Source organism: Stegodyphus dumicola, chromosome 9, assembly GCF_044657685.1.
Source record: "Stegodyphus dumicola isolate Sdum_Otavi_A_Nest chromosome 9, ASM4465768v1".
NCBI lineage: Eukaryota > Metazoa > Arthropoda > Arachnida > Araneae > Eresidae > Stegodyphus > Stegodyphus dumicola.
The window spans coordinates 177,679,163-177,698,742 of record NC_140776.1 but is presented as its reverse complement, the minus strand read 5'-3'; the positions used below and the strand labels follow the sequence as shown (position 1 = coordinate 177,698,742).

The window sequence follows — 19,580 nt, the reverse complement described above, 5'->3', positions numbered from 1 at the left end:
CTAGACTGCATTTTGCACGTGGCGAGAGAAATTCCAGAATGCACGATGGCGAAAGAAATCGAGTTCCTCATAGTGCTGCTATCTGTTGGGGAAAAAGGAAAGGATTTCTCGCAAATTCTTGGATACTCACTTTCAACGGAAATCCAGAAAAACCATGTCATTAAGAGGACTCATATACCTTACGACTCATAAGATGTTCGAATAGGTGACTGTTGCAAGGATTGGGATAACTTATTTATTTTACAAGCAATTACTACCAACTTTTTACAGCTGACTACATAATATAGCTGCTTTCTGAAGTAGTAATCAGAAAGTTTGTGTTGCTTGTTTTCGTCAGGTTTCCAACTTGCGCGCACAGTTTAAAACATTCTGTTTCATAATTTAATTCCATATTTAATATATAGCTTTTATAACATTTGGAAACTACTAAAAATTCTAAAAATTTCATGTTAAATTTTTATTTTATTTTGAGCTTAGTTTATAAAATGTATTTTACTAACAAAATTTGTAATGTTTTCGTCCATAAAATTTTTCAGTATTAAAATATTCATCAGATTGTTGGTTCAGTTAGAAAATAGTGCCCGTATAAAGAATTCGATCCAATTTCTAGTATGTACCATTAGCCATTTTTAAAATATCATGCGCGCAAGGTGGAAACATGGCGAAATATTTTGTCACAAAGAGGATTAAATTACAGAAATATTTGTGGCAACACAAACTTTCTGGTTACTAGTTTCCAAAGCAGATATATTATGTAGTCATCTGTAAAAAGTTGGAAGTATTTGCTTTTAAAATAAATAAAATATCCCAATTCTTGCAACAGTCACATATTCGAAGATCATGAGGGGTTTAAAGTGTATGAGTCCCCTTAAATTCATTTTCAGTGAACAATGCGATTGAAAATCACAAAGTAGTTCTTTAAAAGTTATGTTCCGAATGGAAGTGCGAGAGGATGGATTCTTCACCCAGTTGTATAGTTTTGTTGACAGGGATGAAGAATAATAATCAATTTTCTTCGACAGCTTCCTCTAGAATACAATAAAACGTGAAATTTGTTGATCTTCACGTTCTCCCCCCCCCCCAGTAATTCAAACTTATCGAGATTTCCTTTTACAAGACGATCTTTCCATAAGTTTAATTTTCTTTTAAATGTTGTCACCCGAAGCTCGTATATTTTCTTCGCCGCCTTGCGATAACTTATTCATTTGATTCAAGTGATGAAAAATATCTTCTAAGTAAGCTAGCATCTACAGCCACATTTGATCCTCAAAGCATTTAGTAAAATCTTGTTTATCGTTTTGTTGAAAATCTGCATGCATTTCTTCCTTTGGCTCAAAAACCTTAGTAAAAACTTCTGTCTCTGCTTAACTACCAAATTTCACTGTATAACTGTAAGGATTATGTTAATTTTATTAACAGTTAAATTTTGAGTTAAACTCCCTTTCCTTCCGCTTCTTAATTTCAACTTACCACTTCCGGCCAGAACGTAGTTTTAGAATCACATCTGAATGCTAAAGAGGAAGTTCGAAGTTCTATTGTCTTAGAGAGATACCAGATATTCTGTCTGCTCGCGTCCGCCTTTTTAGGCTACTCTCTCGTAAGCTATTATTACGCTCGGCCGTACTTTAGGCCCTTGATAGCTTCGCAGCCAATTAGCGTTAAGGGGCCAACTCTGTTAGAAATTTGATAGCTTCGGCTATATCTCTTTAGTTACGATTAGTTTAGTTTAATTCTTTGTTTCGTGTATGTTCAAGCCCGAGTGTCGTCTTTATTGTACAACTCCAAGATGCAGTTCTGTTACACTTGATTGAAATAATAAATACACTGACTACCAATAAGTATTTGAACACCTATGCAAATGACGATATCTGCGGTCCCATGGTACGTCACGGACTCCGCCGGTATATATCGTGTAGGAAACAGCATCGGCTTTAGTCGCATGCAAGATGCCTCGCATTTCGGAGCTCTCTGATTTCGAGAAATGTATAATTATCGGGTATCACAAATGTGGCCGATCCTTAAAGGACATATCTAGCGATCTGAAGTACCCAAAATCGACAGTGGTCTACGTGATTAAGAAGTGGAAGGTGAGCGGTGATTGTCGGAATGTGCCCCGAGTCGGCAGATCAACGAAACTGGGAGATAGAGACCGACGAGTGCTGTCCAGAGGAATTCGGAAGAACCGCACCCAACCGATGGCCCTCATCCGCGAGGAGTTTCAACAGGCATCCGGGAGTATTGTTTCAATGAATACCATCCGTAAGGAAGCACATCTGCTTGATTTTCATGGTCGTGCTGCTGCCCATAAACCTTTGATCACAAAGTCCAACCGCTCTGCTCCGTTAATGTGGTGCAAAGCACATCGAAATTGGACCGTAGATCAGTGGAAACGGGTTCTTTGGAGTGACGAATCAAGGTTCCCCCCTTTACCGTTCGGATGGCAGTGTCTGGGTCTGGCTTCTACCTGGAGAACGTCTCCTGCCAGAATGCATTGTGCCAATAGTCAAGTTCGGTGGAGGTGGAATTATGGTCTGGGGGTGTTTCTCCTGGTATGGGCTGGGACCATTGTTCCCCATTCATGGTAAGCTCAACTCCGATGCCTACTGTACTATTCTGGATGACAATGTGCTTCCTACGTTGTGGCAGTTTTACGAGTTGGACCCCTGTTACTTTCAGGACGACAATGCCAGTTGTCATGTTTCGACGTTAACCAAGGTTTGGTATGGTGCCAATGGAGTTCATAGAATGGACTGGTCTGCCCAGAGTCCAGACCTGAACCCTATCGAGAACCTCTGGGACGAGTTGCATCGCCAAATTCAGGTTTGCACTACCCGTGCAAAATCGGTGAAGGAACTTCTATGTCTTCTCCAAGCCGAGTGGAAGAAAATACCACTAGCTGTCATACAAAGGCTTGTGTAAAGTATGGCCCGGAGGGTCCACGCTGTAATTACCTCTCGTGGAGGCTCTACCAACTATTGATTTTGAATAAAGTTAGTTTTTCTTTTCTATCGCAGGTGTCCAAATACTTATTGGTAGTCAGTGTAGTTACCATATTTGACGGCATATAAGACGCACTGGCAGATAAGACGCACCCTTATTTAGAAGGCCACACACAAGGAAAAAAAGTTTCAATAGTCCGCGCGACAGCGCGGTACCACAATAACTTAAAATGCGGTTTCTTTTAGTTTTCTTGCGTGCATTTATAACAAACCTATGAAATGCTAGTATTTTTTCTTCATAATCTGCTGGCATTTTGTGTGCAATAGTTGTTTTTGTGCTCATTGCTAAGCCTTGCCTTTTCATGAACCTGTAGCACCAGCCCTCAGACGCTAAAAAGTTCTGATTCCCATGTTTTCCTGCAAATCCTTTGGCCTCATTGATTACTATTTTAGTTGAAACACTTATCCCAGATTTCCTCTTATCTATCCCCCACATTTTTACGGCATTTTCAAGTTCAAGCCAAGATGGAGCTGGGCATCGAAGGTTATGTTTTTGTTTTTTTAGCAGCCTTCAGTTGATCTTCTTGTAGTCGCCAAGTATGTATAATTTTTTCGGTAGGTGGTGGATCGAAATGCTTTCCTGCTGCTCTGTTTCCATGCGCTTTGGCGTAGTTTAACACTCCTAGTTTATACTGAAATGTATAGCTTAATCTCTTGTTTCCTGTAGTCATATTTTCCAGGGTATTCTTTTAAAACAAATAGTTTTAAGCACCGATACCGACATGTTTATACAGAGTAGCACCGATACCGACACGTGTGTCGGCTGAGTCAAAGAAAGTCTATGTAAAGAAAGAAAGGCTCCATAGACTTATAATGCGACCGTCGAACCTGTTCGAACTTCGACATCAGCTTCAAGTTTTGGCGCTTTTTTGGCGACAGATATTTCACGCATGCACAAAATAATTATGGCAGATGTAGGAAAAGTTATGTGTGTCTAGACCTTTATCTGGGCTAAAAATAGCATTCAGTATTGAAAGTTAACCTGTGTTCTTCACGTATAAGACGCAGGTAACTTATTTGAGACCAAATTTAGAAAAAAATGCGTCTTATATGACGTCAAATATGGTATTTTACCCTTCTATCTTGTTGTTTCCTGTCACACGAACTCAAGCGATTATTCGCTTCTTAGTTCTTATTCTTTTTCACTTTCAACGGTAACTTAGAATTACACAGTAGAGAATCCTACATAACAACAGATTTGCGCACTCTTTATCCACGTTCTCACTGAGTTTTTTAAAAGTTCTGGAGTGAAAAGGTGTTCGTTTAATGAAATTAAGCATTTTATAGCATCATTAAAATACCTTTTATATTTCATTACCAAGCGATTTTGACGTCAGCACTTCTCTAAGAATGAAAGAGTATGGAAACAACAAGTGGGTGGTATTTTTTAGTCCAAAGGGATTTGAGTCCCGAAGGATTATTACTTTCGTTTTGGCATTTTGCGTCGGACTCCTATAAATGTCGGTTCACTTTTCGAACTGTTGCCACAAAATGTCCTGCATTATATCTGGAGAAATTAAATAATGAAAAATCTGCATAAATGTATGTATATTCCTCGCATTGTGATAAAACAACGGTATCTAGAGCCATCCAATTTTTAATGACGTAATTCCACTGCGCAAATGGGCATCTGAAATCCCAAATTTGAAATTTGGAATTGGTTTTATTATCGATTTCATATTTTGTAAAACTTTAACGAAGTTTTGAGTAACAAATTCAACGATTTAAAAGCGAGCAATGGCAACACTCTACGGGGGGGGGCACCTTTTTATCTTCAGCGCGTCGAACTGTGTATCGGAAATTCTAAAGATAAGCTCATTTTAAAATTATTTTGCGACATTGCTATTGAACTAAATTTTATGGTTTAAGTGCAAAGAACATGATAAGGTAACACACAAAACGTTAAAAAAACGCCCCTTTGGACGTAATTCAAAATCTGAAACATTTCAGATTTTTTTTTCCTTTTACAAGGGAAACAAAGTCTTTTATGTAGCCAACCATGGAAGCAGCACCATTGAAAATTTATACAATTCTTCCAAGAAAGATAAGTTCCCCCCCTCCCACACACCTTTTGGATAATTCGTTGACTCGTCCACTTGAATTGAAAAATGGCCATTTTTCAGTTTGCCACATAAAACCTCTTCAGCATCATGTGACATACCACTGATTTGTCGACTTAAAATATATTGTTCGAAAATAGAATATTTTCAGTTTTCCTTAATGCACCTTCTCCCACCATTTTACCCTGCTATAATTTTACATGTGGGCGTTATTAGATTCTCACCGACTGTGCAACTTTTCCGTGCAATAAGCTCTGCAGCCAAATAACATGTTTCCTGAGACTTTCATCACTAACTGTGAATTTGTTTCTTTTTGTAAAGATTTTAACAGAGTTTTAAAATACTGAAGAGTTTTATTTTTCATATTAGTTTAATTTGTAGTAAAATGTCTGTTGAATTATAAGGTATTTCTCCCGCTTTCTTAGCGAGCCTTGGTGGTGTAGTGGTTCTGCACACTGGGCCGGTATCCAGAGGTCCGCGGTTCGATTCCTGGCGACTTCCAGTCTATGTAAAGCCCATTGATGAATAACCTCCATTGTAAAGATGAACCTTTTTCTGTCTTTCGGAATTTAGTATGAAATTCTAAATCTTCATCATCTTTTAAGAACTGCATGGATTGTTTGTCTTCAATTATCGCCGAATTTTAACCTCTAAAATCTATAGACGAATTAAAATATAATTACTGTTAATCTATAGAAACAGAATCGAATAGAATACTAACAAAGTAGCAAAATAAAAAATGCGCACTAGCACTTTGTTTAATCAACCACATGACTCTACACTTCTTTCATCACTAATGCATACACAATCACGCTAGATTCTAGTCCGTGACAATTAACATAAGATTGCCCAAGGAAGTCATTTTGCTTTTTAATTTCAGTGGAAAAACAATTATGCATATAATGACACAATTTCTTAGAATTTTTGTGATTTTTTGTATAACGTATAAATGCGTTTAATAATTGTATTTAATTTGTATAACGTATAAATGCGTTTAATAATTGTATTGTCCCCCCTCTTTAATTTCCGGTATATGTGTGTGTGTGTGCGTGCGTGCGTTAGTTAGTTAGTTAGTTATACCTATATTGCCCCAAAGCAGTCATTTTGACTGCTCGAGAAATTTTAAAAAAGCAAATGACTCTTATTATTAAATTGAGTAAGTTTCTTATAATATGACCAGTTCGGCTCTCTATTGAAATAACAGTTTTCATTTTTACTTCTTTGTACGAAGTAAAAAAGGAAGTATTGTAATCGCGAAAAGTTTCAGGCAGTATATTTCAACGAAAATATCCATTTTGACCGTTATCGAATGCAATTTAACGATGTTTTTGCGTGATATCTGTACGTAAGGACAGAATAAAAGACTCGTTTCTTCCAAAAAAAATATAAAACTGCTTTAGAATTTTTCGTGGCGTCTGTACGAACGTACGTACGTATCTCGCATAACTCAAAAACGAGTAGCCTCAGAACCTTGAAATTTTGTATATAGGACTGCTATAACATGTAGATGTGCACCTCCGATTTTGGTTGCAATCGGCCGCACCAAACGTATATAAATATATTTATATATATATATCCACTCTGTTACCCGGCTCAGTGATCTCCGTTTCTTTACTCGTATATGTTTGTAAATTGTACATTTTTTGGTTTAAAAATGATTGAATTATGTTGTTTTTATCTCCCGGTTAAGGTTTTTATGCCTTTAGTAAATCTGTATGCAATATTTTTAGAAATATCAACAATTTTAAAGTTGTTTAAGTGCCGCTAAGCCTTTTTTTTTTTTTTTTTTTCCGGCGGCCATTTATTGTTTACATTTGAAACAGCAGACTAGTGGATTTGTTGCCAATTTAGAGAAACTTAGCTACGCAACAACAAAGATAACGCCTTCATTTATTGTTGCCAATTAAATCATGCTTAATCCTCTTACTACTTCCGGCCAGAACGTAGTTTTGGAATCTTGCTGAATATTTAATGAGGAGGAGCGGTATTTAAACCACGAAGTTACTTACTGAGTTAAAGAGAATCAGAGTTTCTGATTTACGCGCGTCTGCCTTTCTGGCCAGTCTCCCTCTCAAAGCTGTTATTACGTTCGGCCGTACTCAGGCCCTTGCTAAGCTTCGTAGTTAAATAAGTTAAGGGGCCAACTCAATTGGAATCTTGAAGCTTCGGCTATAATTCTTTAGTTAATCTTAGTTTTAGTTTAATTCTTAGTCTGTTAAGTTCAAGCCCAAGTGTCGGCTTTCTTTGTACACTCCCAGGCGGAGTTTTGTTAAATCTTATTGAAATAATAAAGGGTTAGTTACCCTTCTATCTTGTTGTTTCTTGTCACCCGAACTTAAGCGATTATTCGCTTATCAGTTCTTAAGATTCTTCACTTCCAACATTAACTTAGAATTACGAAGTGAGGAACTGTACAATAGCATCACATGCAAAATAAGGAAAATGAACGGTTATATTATAAAAAGAATGCGTCGAAATGTTTTTGTTTTTTTCTTTGTCTATATTGTCTTATCTTTATCTATTTTCAGATACATTGTGCGAAAATCAGAGCTTAAATTGCGCCGGAGCCTAATTTTTTATGTAACTGAACAATTATTTTAGCAGAAATTTGATACAGAAAATTTTATTTTTAGCAATAAAATTACATAAAAAATATCTTATTAAATTTTAATTTATCTATTTAGATTTTATTTAATTTTTAATTATTTTAATAAATTAATCGTGAATTAATTAAATAATAATTATAAACTAAATACTATTTACTAAATATTAATTAGATAATTATTAATTCATTTGATATGCATTAACAATTTAAGTTTAAAATTATTAATGCTTTTAATAGTCATTTTATTTATTTATTTATTTACTCTTGCTGCTCTATATTGACGGTCTTCCACAGGGCTCCGGCACTTCCACTTTTAGAAATTAAGCCCTGGCAAAAATAGTTGGTAATTGTAAAATTATTATAATAATTTAAAGAAATATCAAAACTGCTAAAATTTTCGGCGACCTATAGTTTAAGAAACCCTGCTCTACACAATTTAAGGAGCCAAAGTATGAAATTGCACATCTTTGCAATCATTAGATTTAAACATCATCCACCCACTCTAACCTTTGTAGAAAACTGTATTGAATAGCCTTCTCAATCTGTATACAAAAATAAAAGGTGATTCCATTACCCTTTTAGTTTATGTAGAAAAACAGAATGAGTTTCTATAATGCTATACAGAATTTGTACGTGTTCAGTTTCAAAGCAATGTAAGCTATTTTAAATGTCAAAGATGGTATTGAACCTGCACTGTCAAAAATGGAACGTGCGATATCTCATTTTTTAAAGTGTTTTCATTATTTACATTGCACTATGATTAATAATAATATGCAGATATTATTATTAATCATAGTGCAATGTAATATGATTAATAATATGAATAGTATTATCATTAATTTAAGTAATAGTATGGAATCATTGTATATTTATAGTGAATCATTGTTTTAATATTCGCATATAATCATTGTTTTGAATCAATTTAGAAATTGCATACAATTAATGTTTTTATAGTGTATTTATAGTCTAAGTGCAATTATTCATTTAACTGTATTAATATCCAATTTTAATATAATAACTGTATCTTTAGTAGTAAGCTGTAATATAAAAGTTAACAATGACTTTCAGAATAATTAGAGACTTATGTCAGATCTAAGCATTTTTATGCTTCTCCACTATAAATCTAAGTTGGCAATGTATGAAATATAAGCATTTGTATGTTCTTCAGGTTTTGTATACTGAGTTTAAATGTTGAATTTTGCATTAGTAAATTCTGTTGACAATGTCATCACTTATCAATCACAACAGTATAATATAATCATATGTATTGAATTGTAAACTTTATATATAACTTGCTAAAATTACTTGCTAGGGTATTGAATTGTAATCTTATGTGTCACTTCCTAAAGTTATGTTCATAACTCATAAGTACTGTGTTCACACAGATGTAACCATTTTTAATATATATGTCCTGTAACACTAATCAATGTGCCCTATGAGTGGACCTCGTGTGGCCCTAACATGGGTCCGCTTTAGATAAGGGTGGACGTGGCGCTAAACCAATTAACCATAATGGTAAAGAGGTGGTGCCCACATTCTCCATCACTAAACTAAATTATACATTGCATTGTAATTTGCATTTTATAAGTTATAAATAGTACTGTAATAACTGCAATTTTCTTACAGAATAAACCTCTCATTTTAAGCAAGTTTATTCTAATTGTGTTACTCTTTTTGTAGGCAGTGCGTTCTTCTTGGCGCCTACAGTGCAAATGTCACGGAGTTTCTGGATCTTGCGAGGCAAAAACTTGTTGGCGATCCCTACCGCCTTTGATAGAAGTGGCTCAGAAGTTGAAACTCAGGCACAGAGATGCCGAAGAGGTACATTCAGTACCCGTGGGCAGGCGAACGAAGCTTCTTCCACGAGCAGCTCGTTTCAATAAAGACGATCTTGTCTACACTGTCAAATCGCCGGATTATTGTGTCCATGACCCAGAGGCTGGTTCAGAGGGTACAAAAGGAAGGTCAGTGTTTGTTTCCTTATTAAAAGTTTTTATAGAAGTTATCATCTATTTATTAGGATGAAACTACCAAAAGTAGTTATGAAATATACTTGGTCTAAAATGAGTACTCTGTTAAGAAACATAATTAGTGTAGATGTACAGCTGGTAATTTTAATTATAGAGCAAAATGAAGGAATTATGTGTGCTCAGATATCTCTACAAGAAAATGAATTTATTTAAATCTGCTGTCGACTGAGGAAAAAATTCTCAAGATGTATTTTTTGACTGTATAGATTAACAAGATTGACCTTGACCTACTTTGATAGTTGCCATCGGAAACATATAAACAAGAAATTTTCTTAAAACTGTTCAGCTTATAATAAACTAGAAAGCCAGTGGTCATATGAAATGACTGCTGTTCTAGATATTTTAATTAAAATAATTTGTGCAAAGCTGTCTGCTAATTCAAACTAAATTACCCAGGGTAGGCAGCGAGGACGCCCTTTTGCTTACTGCCCCACAGGGTTTTTCCCTTCTACTTGCTTAAAGTAGAGTGCAATGAATGAAACCACTGGCAGTACATTTCTTAAGCTCAATAAATAAAGGTTATTTAAATAATGAAATGGTAATTCACATGTCAAAGATCTTTTTGTACACAACATTTTTTGTGTAGATCTTTCCATCATTTTTAAGCTCGCCTTGCAGAGGACCATCCATTATTTTTAATTTTACGTCCGTTCTTTCACGAACTCTTGAACACGCAACATAAAGTTGACCGTGTCAAAATTCAGGCTCAGGTAAAAAAATTCCAACACACTTAAGCGTTTGGCCCTGAGACTTATGGATGGTCATAGCAAAGGCAAGTTTTGCAGGAAATTGTCTACGTCTCAACTGAAACGGTAACCCCATGCCATGGCAACTTCACCCCGTTGGCTAGTATAGTTACGCAACCAGTAAGCTATCGGCGACAAACAGACACTTAAGCTGCATATATATATATGGGGTGTAGTAACATTATCTCATCCGAAACGGCTGGCTCCCGGGCTTAGTGAAGCACATCGTTGGATTCTGCAGGTCCGTGGCACGCCAATTTGACAATTTGTGTCTTCGTGGGACTTTAATTAGCCAAGATATTAATTAAAAACTAATTTTCCCCTACGTTTTCCCTACATTTTCACTTTCTTTCTTGGGTTTTCCCTATTAGAGGGATTTGGCTACGTGCCAAATTCTTTTCTCTCGAATATCTACGGGACAGCACCGAGTTGAAATTCGAGACGTGTATACTCGGATTCCAAAAAAGTCTCCGAATCCATCGATACCATTCTCATCTTCGTACGACTTTAATCAGTTGAGATATTAATTAAAAACTGCGGAAACGTTAATTTCCGTGCTCATTTTTCCAAATGGCAATAATAAACTATCAGCGACACACACTTTAGCCACTTATATATATAGAAAAGATGATCTATTGCTTTTCGTCTTTGCTGAAGATGAAAACTATACTCATCTAAATAATTCCATCACATGTAATAAAACGTTTGTAGAAGTTACTAAAAAATAAATTGTTTTTATCTCAAGCAGACACGCATATATCTATCATTAAAGTTCGATGTAAATATTTTGCTGTTTGATTAAAACTATGCACAAAATATATAAATATTGTAAATCGCATAAATGCATATCTGTATGCATATAATGTTTTAAATTTTAAGCAAAATAGTTAAAGTTAATTTATAACAATTTTGTATACAGTGTTGAGATAAAATTATTTGATTGGTGCAAACAAAATAGTCAAATTTGTGGAAAGAGTAAACATATTTAATCAAAATATTAACAACATGCGAAAGGTAGACAGGATGCATTTTTGTCAAAAAGTAGACAAGTTGTTTATGTTACATTTGAAAAATTTACATTTGTGGAGGTATTTAAATTTCCTGTATCTTGGTAGATTAATCATTGTAAAGTATTTCTCCAGAAAATGGTACAAGTGAACAAAAGGATACTCTATCTTGATAATCAGGGATTAAGGATGAAGATGCATTGTTTTAGATTATCTATTATATGGTTTTCACTTGCATTTTATATTGCGTTTTAGTTAATACCACGACTACTGAGCCACTGCTGGCCACATAATGCACAGTTTTGGCGTATTTGCTAAATATCTGCTATGATAATATCATCCCATAGGAAAAATTAATGGTGAACAGTACTGTAAGATTACCATCATTCAACATATACCAACTCATCTATCACTGTACTCAGAGGGGGCTTCGGAACTTTTCCTGGAGCTTGTTTTATTGTCAACCACCGAGTGAAATGTGTATGATTTTCATGTCAGATCCATGTTTCACACCATATCAGAGATTTTCACATTGTATTAGCCTTTAGCGGTTGAGCTTTTGCCCCTGTGTTCATTTTTTCATTCAAGTTCTCTGACCTTCATGTTTTAAATGACAAAAAGGTTTAAAGATACCATCAGAAAATTTATGTTCAATACCAAGGTGTTGCTTGAAGATCTTCCTCGTCCTGTCGATCGATTCAAACTATCATTTATGACCATTCTGTTGATGATAATTTCCCTGTTGTGTGTTATACAGATGGCAATAAAATTAATAATCAAGTTGGGTTAGTTTATGTCGTTTTCCATCATGGTTCTGAACTGGAATACAAACTTTTTAGAAGTCCCAATGAATGCAGTGTTTTCCAAACCGAATTACTGTGCATTAGTGAGTCAATTAAGTGGATATCTAAGAACTCTTTGTTAAGTACTAAATTTTGTATTCACACTGATTCTCTTTCATCCTTGTATTCTCTTAGGAATATCTTCTCATGTAATAAATTAATTGTCACTTCTGATGCCCTTCTTATAGACCTTAATAATAAAGGTGTTTATATTACCTTTTCTCATGTACGTGGCCACACTGGCAATCTAGGAAATGAGATGGCTGATTGGTTGGCAAAACAAGCTACAAATCTTCAAGTAAATACTCCATTGATACTACTGAAGTCATCAAAAAAAAAAAAAAAAAAGGGATGATACAGTACTTAAGTGGGATGAGTTATACAGGAATTCTAATACTGCCACCTTAACCAAATTATATATTCCTTCCATTCCTCACAGACTGTATAATAAACACATTTTTCTGCAATTTCAAAATTACAATATTTGTAACTATACATGGTAATTTCAAGTCATATCTGAAGAGATTTAGATTATCTAGTACAAACTTGTGTTCATGCAGTTTTTGGGAGTGCAAAATGTTGAACATTTGTTGTTCTATTGTTCAAAGCTCACGGAAGGACGAAAAGAACTCATTTGTAGGTTAAACTCTGTAAGTATTACATTTCCTCCCCCTCTTCAGGTATTTGTCCAAGATAAAATGTCGTCTGTGAATTTGGAAGTTTATTTTATTTTGTGTTGTGTTGTTTTTACTTACCTCTGTAAGCCTTGTGTTTGTACTATGTGGTGCACAAAGAATTTAAAATTTTCAATATATATATTTAAAAAAAAAAAAGTTCAAATATCCACAAAAAGGTTTGTTTGCAAGAAATTTCCATCATTTTCATTATGTGAAACATAAATATGATCCAATTTCCCTAAGAAATCGATCTATAAAGGTATCTTCTTTTCTTTAGGTGTACATAGCCCTATTTTTCTGATCATTTTGATAGGTAATTTGTATATAGCATGTAAATACTAATTTGTATTTATCTGTTGTTACCAATCTCACTTGTCTGACAAAGGTCAGTACAACCCCATGACATTCAGCAAGGCAAGGAGTCATATGCACCTGATAGACCCTTGAGTACCCTTCAGTACCATATAGGTTACAGCTAACTTTAGCTCAGTTTTGTCTCCAGTTGAGGGAGAAAGCATCCCGGGGGGGGCAGATCAAGATGGCTTTTGGCCTGTGCCATATTTAGAGTGCCTCCATCTCATGCAGATATTATACAAACATTCATGCTTTCTCCGGGATTGGAATTTGGGCTCTTTGTTACAGTAGTCAGAATCACTAACCACTATCCTGGTTGGGCGGCTGCATAGTAGTAAAAAACTATGCTCAGTAGTCAGAATCAAAGTAGTACACAGTGTTGTAAAACATTTTTGTAGCCTCAAAATTTCACAACAAAATTAATAAAAGTAGAGAGCAAAATGATTCCTCTTACCTTGTATCCAGCATGGCATCAGCGAGATCATAACTAATTAATTTAATCCAAAAAAAAAAGAGATGTGGACATAAACTGAAACTAATCACAAACACATTTTATTGATACATGAAAATAGATCGAGTTTTGTTAGTATTCAAATACAGTACAAAGTCTTTAATCCGGACGTCCATAATCCGGAACGATCTATAATCCGGACCTCAAAGCTACAAACTTTCTGCGCATGCGCATAATATGTTTACGCATACGCGTTTATTGTATAACGGACGATATAAGCTAAGCTAAAATTATCTAATTATTTATTTCAGTTAATGTTGCAGATTGCGTTGTTCTTTAATCTTCGAATTGGATCCGGCTTATTATTTTTTGCAGACTGTTAGAGCAATTTTATAAAAGTAAGCTGGAACTTTCGATTATGTCAAATAGAATTTCCAATGCTGGATCTACAAAGGGAAAGCATGTTTCAATGTCCATCAAACAAAAAGTGGAATGGCTGCAATAAATGGATAAAGGCATATCCTTTGATTCTCTAACCATTCTGAAATATGTTTATCAATTTCACGCTGCTCTGCGGAAGGGGGGGACTTCGCGGCTCTCAATGAACTGTAAGTTGATCTGTCAGCACTATCCTCATCTTCAGGGAAGATGTTTTTATTTTATTCGGCTTATAATTCCTTACTAAATGCAGTATTTCATCTCGATGTACTCCGTCTTTGATATGATTTAAATCAAATTCCTCGTCATTATACACATTATCGTCATTATTTCCTCGTCATGAATACACATCAAATAGTTTTCTGGTTCCAATTTTCTAATTTCGACTATGCGGAATGTATGCTTTACGCATGCGCGCTTGAAAGAAATGTTTAATAAAGTAAACAAATAAATACTAAGCTTTTTTATGGTAAATTTTGACACCCTTTAGATTATAATTGCTCTTTATTTCATAAATTACAGTTTCATATTTTTAATTTTATAATTTCTGAATGCCATCTTACCAGATTTAAATTGATGATCTATAATCCGGAAAAACCCCTAATCCGGAATCGCCGAAGTCCCGATGAGTGCGGATTAAAGACTTTGCACTGTACATATTGAAAAGAGAGTTATATAATACAGAGTGTCATATCACTGTGCTTTCCTGACGAAGTGAGAAAAGTAAAGAAGAAAACGAGTTACACAATTAACATCCTTTGCAGAGTTGTTAGTCCATACTGTTTATCGTGTTATTGGTGACAGTCCATCACCATTTGCATACCAAAATGAAAATGCATGATAGTGATTAGTCAGAATCACTAATCACTATCATGGTCTTCTCATTTAATTGATATTGGACTGAATTTGGAATTTCTCAGAACATGTCTCTTCACAGTGTAACATGCGATTGTATCAAAGTAACCTGTACTGGGTAACTGTTCCTAATACCTTTGAATGACTTGAGCCTTGCATTATCCCATGGATAATATTTTTCTACTTAATTTAATAGGTCATATGTTTAGTTTAGTTTAGTATGCTGCAACCCTCCTGGTCTCATGGTTAATGCAGCACACCCGATGCAGACAAACAAAAAAAAAGTTAAAAGATTAAAATACAGATTAACACAGATTGTGTATCTTTAAAAATACACTCACACAATACAAAATAAAGAAAATCATAAGCATAATCGGTTAGAAAACAAACAATCAAAACATCAGAGTTTTGATTGAGAAAAAAAAAAAAAAAAAAAAAAAAAAGGTTGGCAGTCTAATTAGGCCTATAGGAGTACACAAGTAAAATTTTGTGAAGATAGCACTCAGCATTTTAATTCTGTAGGTGTGCCCAAAGTGGCACACTGATTGAATAAAGCTTCGAAACAAGTGCTGAAACGAGCATTGTTGTCAATGAACTGACCAATGAAATGTGGAGAAACAAAAAATACAGACTCTCAGTTGTCCTAGGTTCTCGGTGAGCCCAGTCTGGGCACATATAGGCTTCGCCATTTGATTTTAGGCAAGATTTCAAGGTAAAAATTTAAAACTAAGATACAATAACGAACAACGCAATCTGCAACATTAACTGAAATAGATAATTTTAGCTTAGCTTATACCATCTGTTATACATTAAACACGCATGCGTAAACGTATTTTGGGCATGCGCACATGCATATTCGCAGCCGTAAAGGTCTTACGCGTATGCGTCAACACGTCACATGCGCAGTAAGGTTGTAGCTTTGAGGTCAGGATCATAGATCATTTTGGATTATGGGTGTCCGAATTAACGACTTTTGACTGTATAATACATACAGCCACAAAAATGATCTTAATATATTATTTCTCTTTTAGGGCATGTAATGCCACTGGTACAGATTCATATGGTTGTGAAGCTATGTGTTGTTCAAGAGGTTACCTCACCACATGGATTGAAATTGAAGAAAGATGTAACTGTAAATTCCAGAGGTGTTGTTATGTAACATGTGATACATGCATACGTAGGACAAACTTGCATCTCTGTGTGTGAAAACCTGTATATACGTACTTACTGACTGAAATGTGAATATTGAAAGAAATGAAAGATGCAGAAGCTTACAAAGTATAAACAAGAACTGATGCAAGATAAAGCAATGACTACAAGTAAGGCAATTTCAAGTATGTGAAAAGTTTAAGGTAAATTTTAAGAAGTAGAAGTCCAGTGGTCGTATAAAGTGGAAAATATGTTGCATTACTCAAAGAGCTTTATCTTGAGGTTTGTATGTCGTTAACTAGAATACAAGCTGTGATAAGGATGCAAAAAGAGCAAATCCTTTAAAACTATGAACTTCATCTGGTATTTTTCCGTTTCGCCGGCGCAAATCTCGCCAAGCGGACGTTATTGGCGACAACATACAGTATACACATCAAAAATGTTAACCAACGTTAGTTCTAAGAATTTTTTATTTTGAAGGCATAAACATTTTAATAGCATTAAAAATTTTGTAAAAAGCCAATAAATAAAGACAACAAATTTGCAAAAAGACATGAAGTTAAGAAGTTACTATGCTTTCACGATTCAATATCCTGATTCGCCGGTTCATATCACGTGACCCCAAGTGATCTCATCTCACGTAACCTACACTATAAAAATCTAATTCTCTCAGTAATTATCTACATTAATTTCAAGTTAAATCTTAATTTGGAATACTAGTTTAAAAGTAAGAATTATTTCAATTCTTACAAATAGCTTACTCAGAAATTATGTAAAACCACAGTGCTTTACCTCACTAGTGCATTCTCATTAGAATTGATGAATTTAACCCTTGATTTTGCCTTTTCTATATTTTCGCTTTCCGGTTTGCGGTGTGATTGCAACCTAATTGACTTAACTATGTGAATGGTTTTAGGGCATAAAATTTAACTGTCTCGTAAAAATTCTATAATTATACGCCAGTATTGAAAAAACAATCAATCTGATAAGAAATGGTTGTGAATTGTTTTGAAAATGAGGCGTGAAAGGTTACCAGCGTGGATATTCCATTTGGCATCAGTTGTACCATTACTGGCGACTTTATTGTTTGCGCCGGCAAAACGGAAAAGTACCCTTCATCTCATATATTTGTAGCATAGTCATGGACATCAATTTGTAAATAGATAATTTAAAAAGGGTGATAAAAAAAGAATTAAACAGATCCCAGAGACATATTTATACCTTGCTTACGAGTAAAGAATTTATTTAAATAGCGACAACGTAAGTGGTTTTTGTAAATGTGAAGCACTTATTTATTTATCGATATTATCCTCCTTAAGAAGGAATGACTTTATTGTAACATAACTCATGAGACCCGCTACATAAAACAAAAATTCCATGCGAACAAATTTATATGCATGAGAACAGTTCCATACACAATAGATTCATGTGAAGAAATGAATGTACATAACTGCTCAAACAATAAAATAATTATTATGCATATCTCATCTGTTCTAAATTTATGAATGAGACTTGGAATTAAATGCTTGTAAAATATTTTATTTTATTGTTATTCTATGATTCTATTACTTTAAGAAATATGCAATTTCTGCTAAGAAGTACTAACCAAATAGTTAATAATATAATTTATTTGACTGAAAGTAAGTATTTTCTTTTATATGAGCATTTTTAGTCTTATAAGGTTTTAACTTATATTCATCAATTCTTCAACTATGATTCAGTGATATAATTATGTGAGCTAATCTTTGGAATATGGTAACAGGTAGTTTGGCGACATTTTGGTAAGGCGATAAAGGTTATTAGCAATAATCTGAGATAATAACCTGATTAGCAATAATCTGAGAAGTACACAATTCCAATCACAATTATTTTGTCTCAGAGAAATGAGAGATAATGAGACATGTCATGTGACATTTATGGACGAATCAGAGTTCTTTAATCCCAAAAGGGGGAATTACATATTTCATATATAAATTTGCCCTGTAAAAACAAATTTCTGTGCACGTTTGTTCTACTACTTTCTGGAAAATTCTGATCATGATTTTACCTAATAAGCACTTAGAAACAATTTCGCACCTAATCTTCGTCATTATTAAGCACTTTTGTTCCATAAAAGTTCTAGCATAAGCGTAATTCGGCTAGCAGATTGTTGGAAAAAATGTTGAGTAAAAAAAAAAAAAAAAATGCCTTTACTTTGTCAAAACAAAATGGCGTCCCCCTAAAAAAAAACTAGCAGGTTGCTGTAGCAGGGTTGGTCGCCAAAAAATCGCCAAGTTACCATAATCCAAAGATTCACCATTATGTGATATGTATTTGTAAGCAGTTGGGATGATGAGATAAAAAAGTGTAATTAAAACTTTAAACATTATAATTGCATGATGTAATACTTCCATTATTCTTTTGTAACAAATGAGACAAACACATGAGTAAAATAACAATAGTTGCATTATGAATTAGTTGTGTTTTACATTGCATAAACATCATCTAATTGAGATTAAACTAAGTTTATTGCTGCATGTCAGAGTATATCTGATAACAGAAACTGAATATAAAACAATTTGTTGAAGGACGGAGAAAAAGAAGAGGGGGTGAAGAGAAAACTACACAATATTCTTGTAACAAAACCTTAGCTAATTGTAAACTTAATTTCATATTTCTTACAAAATGCCAAGTCCAATATACAGTCAAAAGTCGTTAATTCGGACACCCATAATCCGGAATGATCTATAATCCGGGCCTCAAAGCTACAAACTTTCTGCGCATGCGTACTGCTGACGCATGTGCGTAAGACCTTTACGGCAGCTTATATGCGTGTGCGCAAGCGCATAATACGTTTACACATGCGTGTTCAATGTATAACGGACGATATAAGCTAAAATTATCTAATTATCTATTTCAGTTAATGTTGCAGATTGCCTTGTTCCTTAATCTTCGAATTGGATCCGGCTTATTATTTTTTGCAGACTGTTAGAGCAGTTTTATAAAAGTAAGCTTGAACTTTCGATTATGTCACAGAACTTTCGATTATGTCATAGAATTTCCGATGCTGGAGCTCCCAAAGCATCTACAAAGCGAAAGTATGTTTCGATGTCCATCAAACAAAAAGTGGAATTGCTGCAAAAAATGGATAAAGGCATGAAGAAAGTGACAGAGAGGTTAGCGAAAACGAAAAAATTTCAATTGACAAGTTAGTCGGTATTCTCAGCACAGCAATTACAAGACTTGAACAGTAGAACTTTGTAACTAAACAAGAAATTATGTCTGTTTAATAGAATTAAAGAGAAAGTATTATTACATAAAACGAAATAACTTAAACAACTTACATAGAAAGAAATGTTTAATAAAGTAAACAAATAAATATTAATTT

At 34.5% G+C, this 19,580-nt stretch overlaps 1 protein-coding gene across 5 annotated transcripts in view; it reads left to right on the top strand.

Moving 5' to 3' along the window:
* LOC118206068 (protein Wnt-11b-1-like) overlaps positions 1-18,666 on the top strand; it is a 152,750-nt gene extending 134,084 nt beyond the window's left edge. For all 5 annotated transcript variants that reach the window (XM_085824390.1, XM_085824391.1, XM_085824393.1 and 2 more), the window contains 2 exons: positions 9,345-9,628; positions 16,096-18,666. In XM_085824390.1, the coding sequence (XP_085680516.1) occupies positions 9,345-9,628; positions 16,096-16,270 (459 nt within the window). In that variant the 3' untranslated portion in view covers positions 16,271-18,666. The remainder of the gene's footprint in view (positions 1-9,344; positions 9,629-16,095) is intronic.
* Positions 18,667-19,580: the final 914 nt, after the last annotated feature.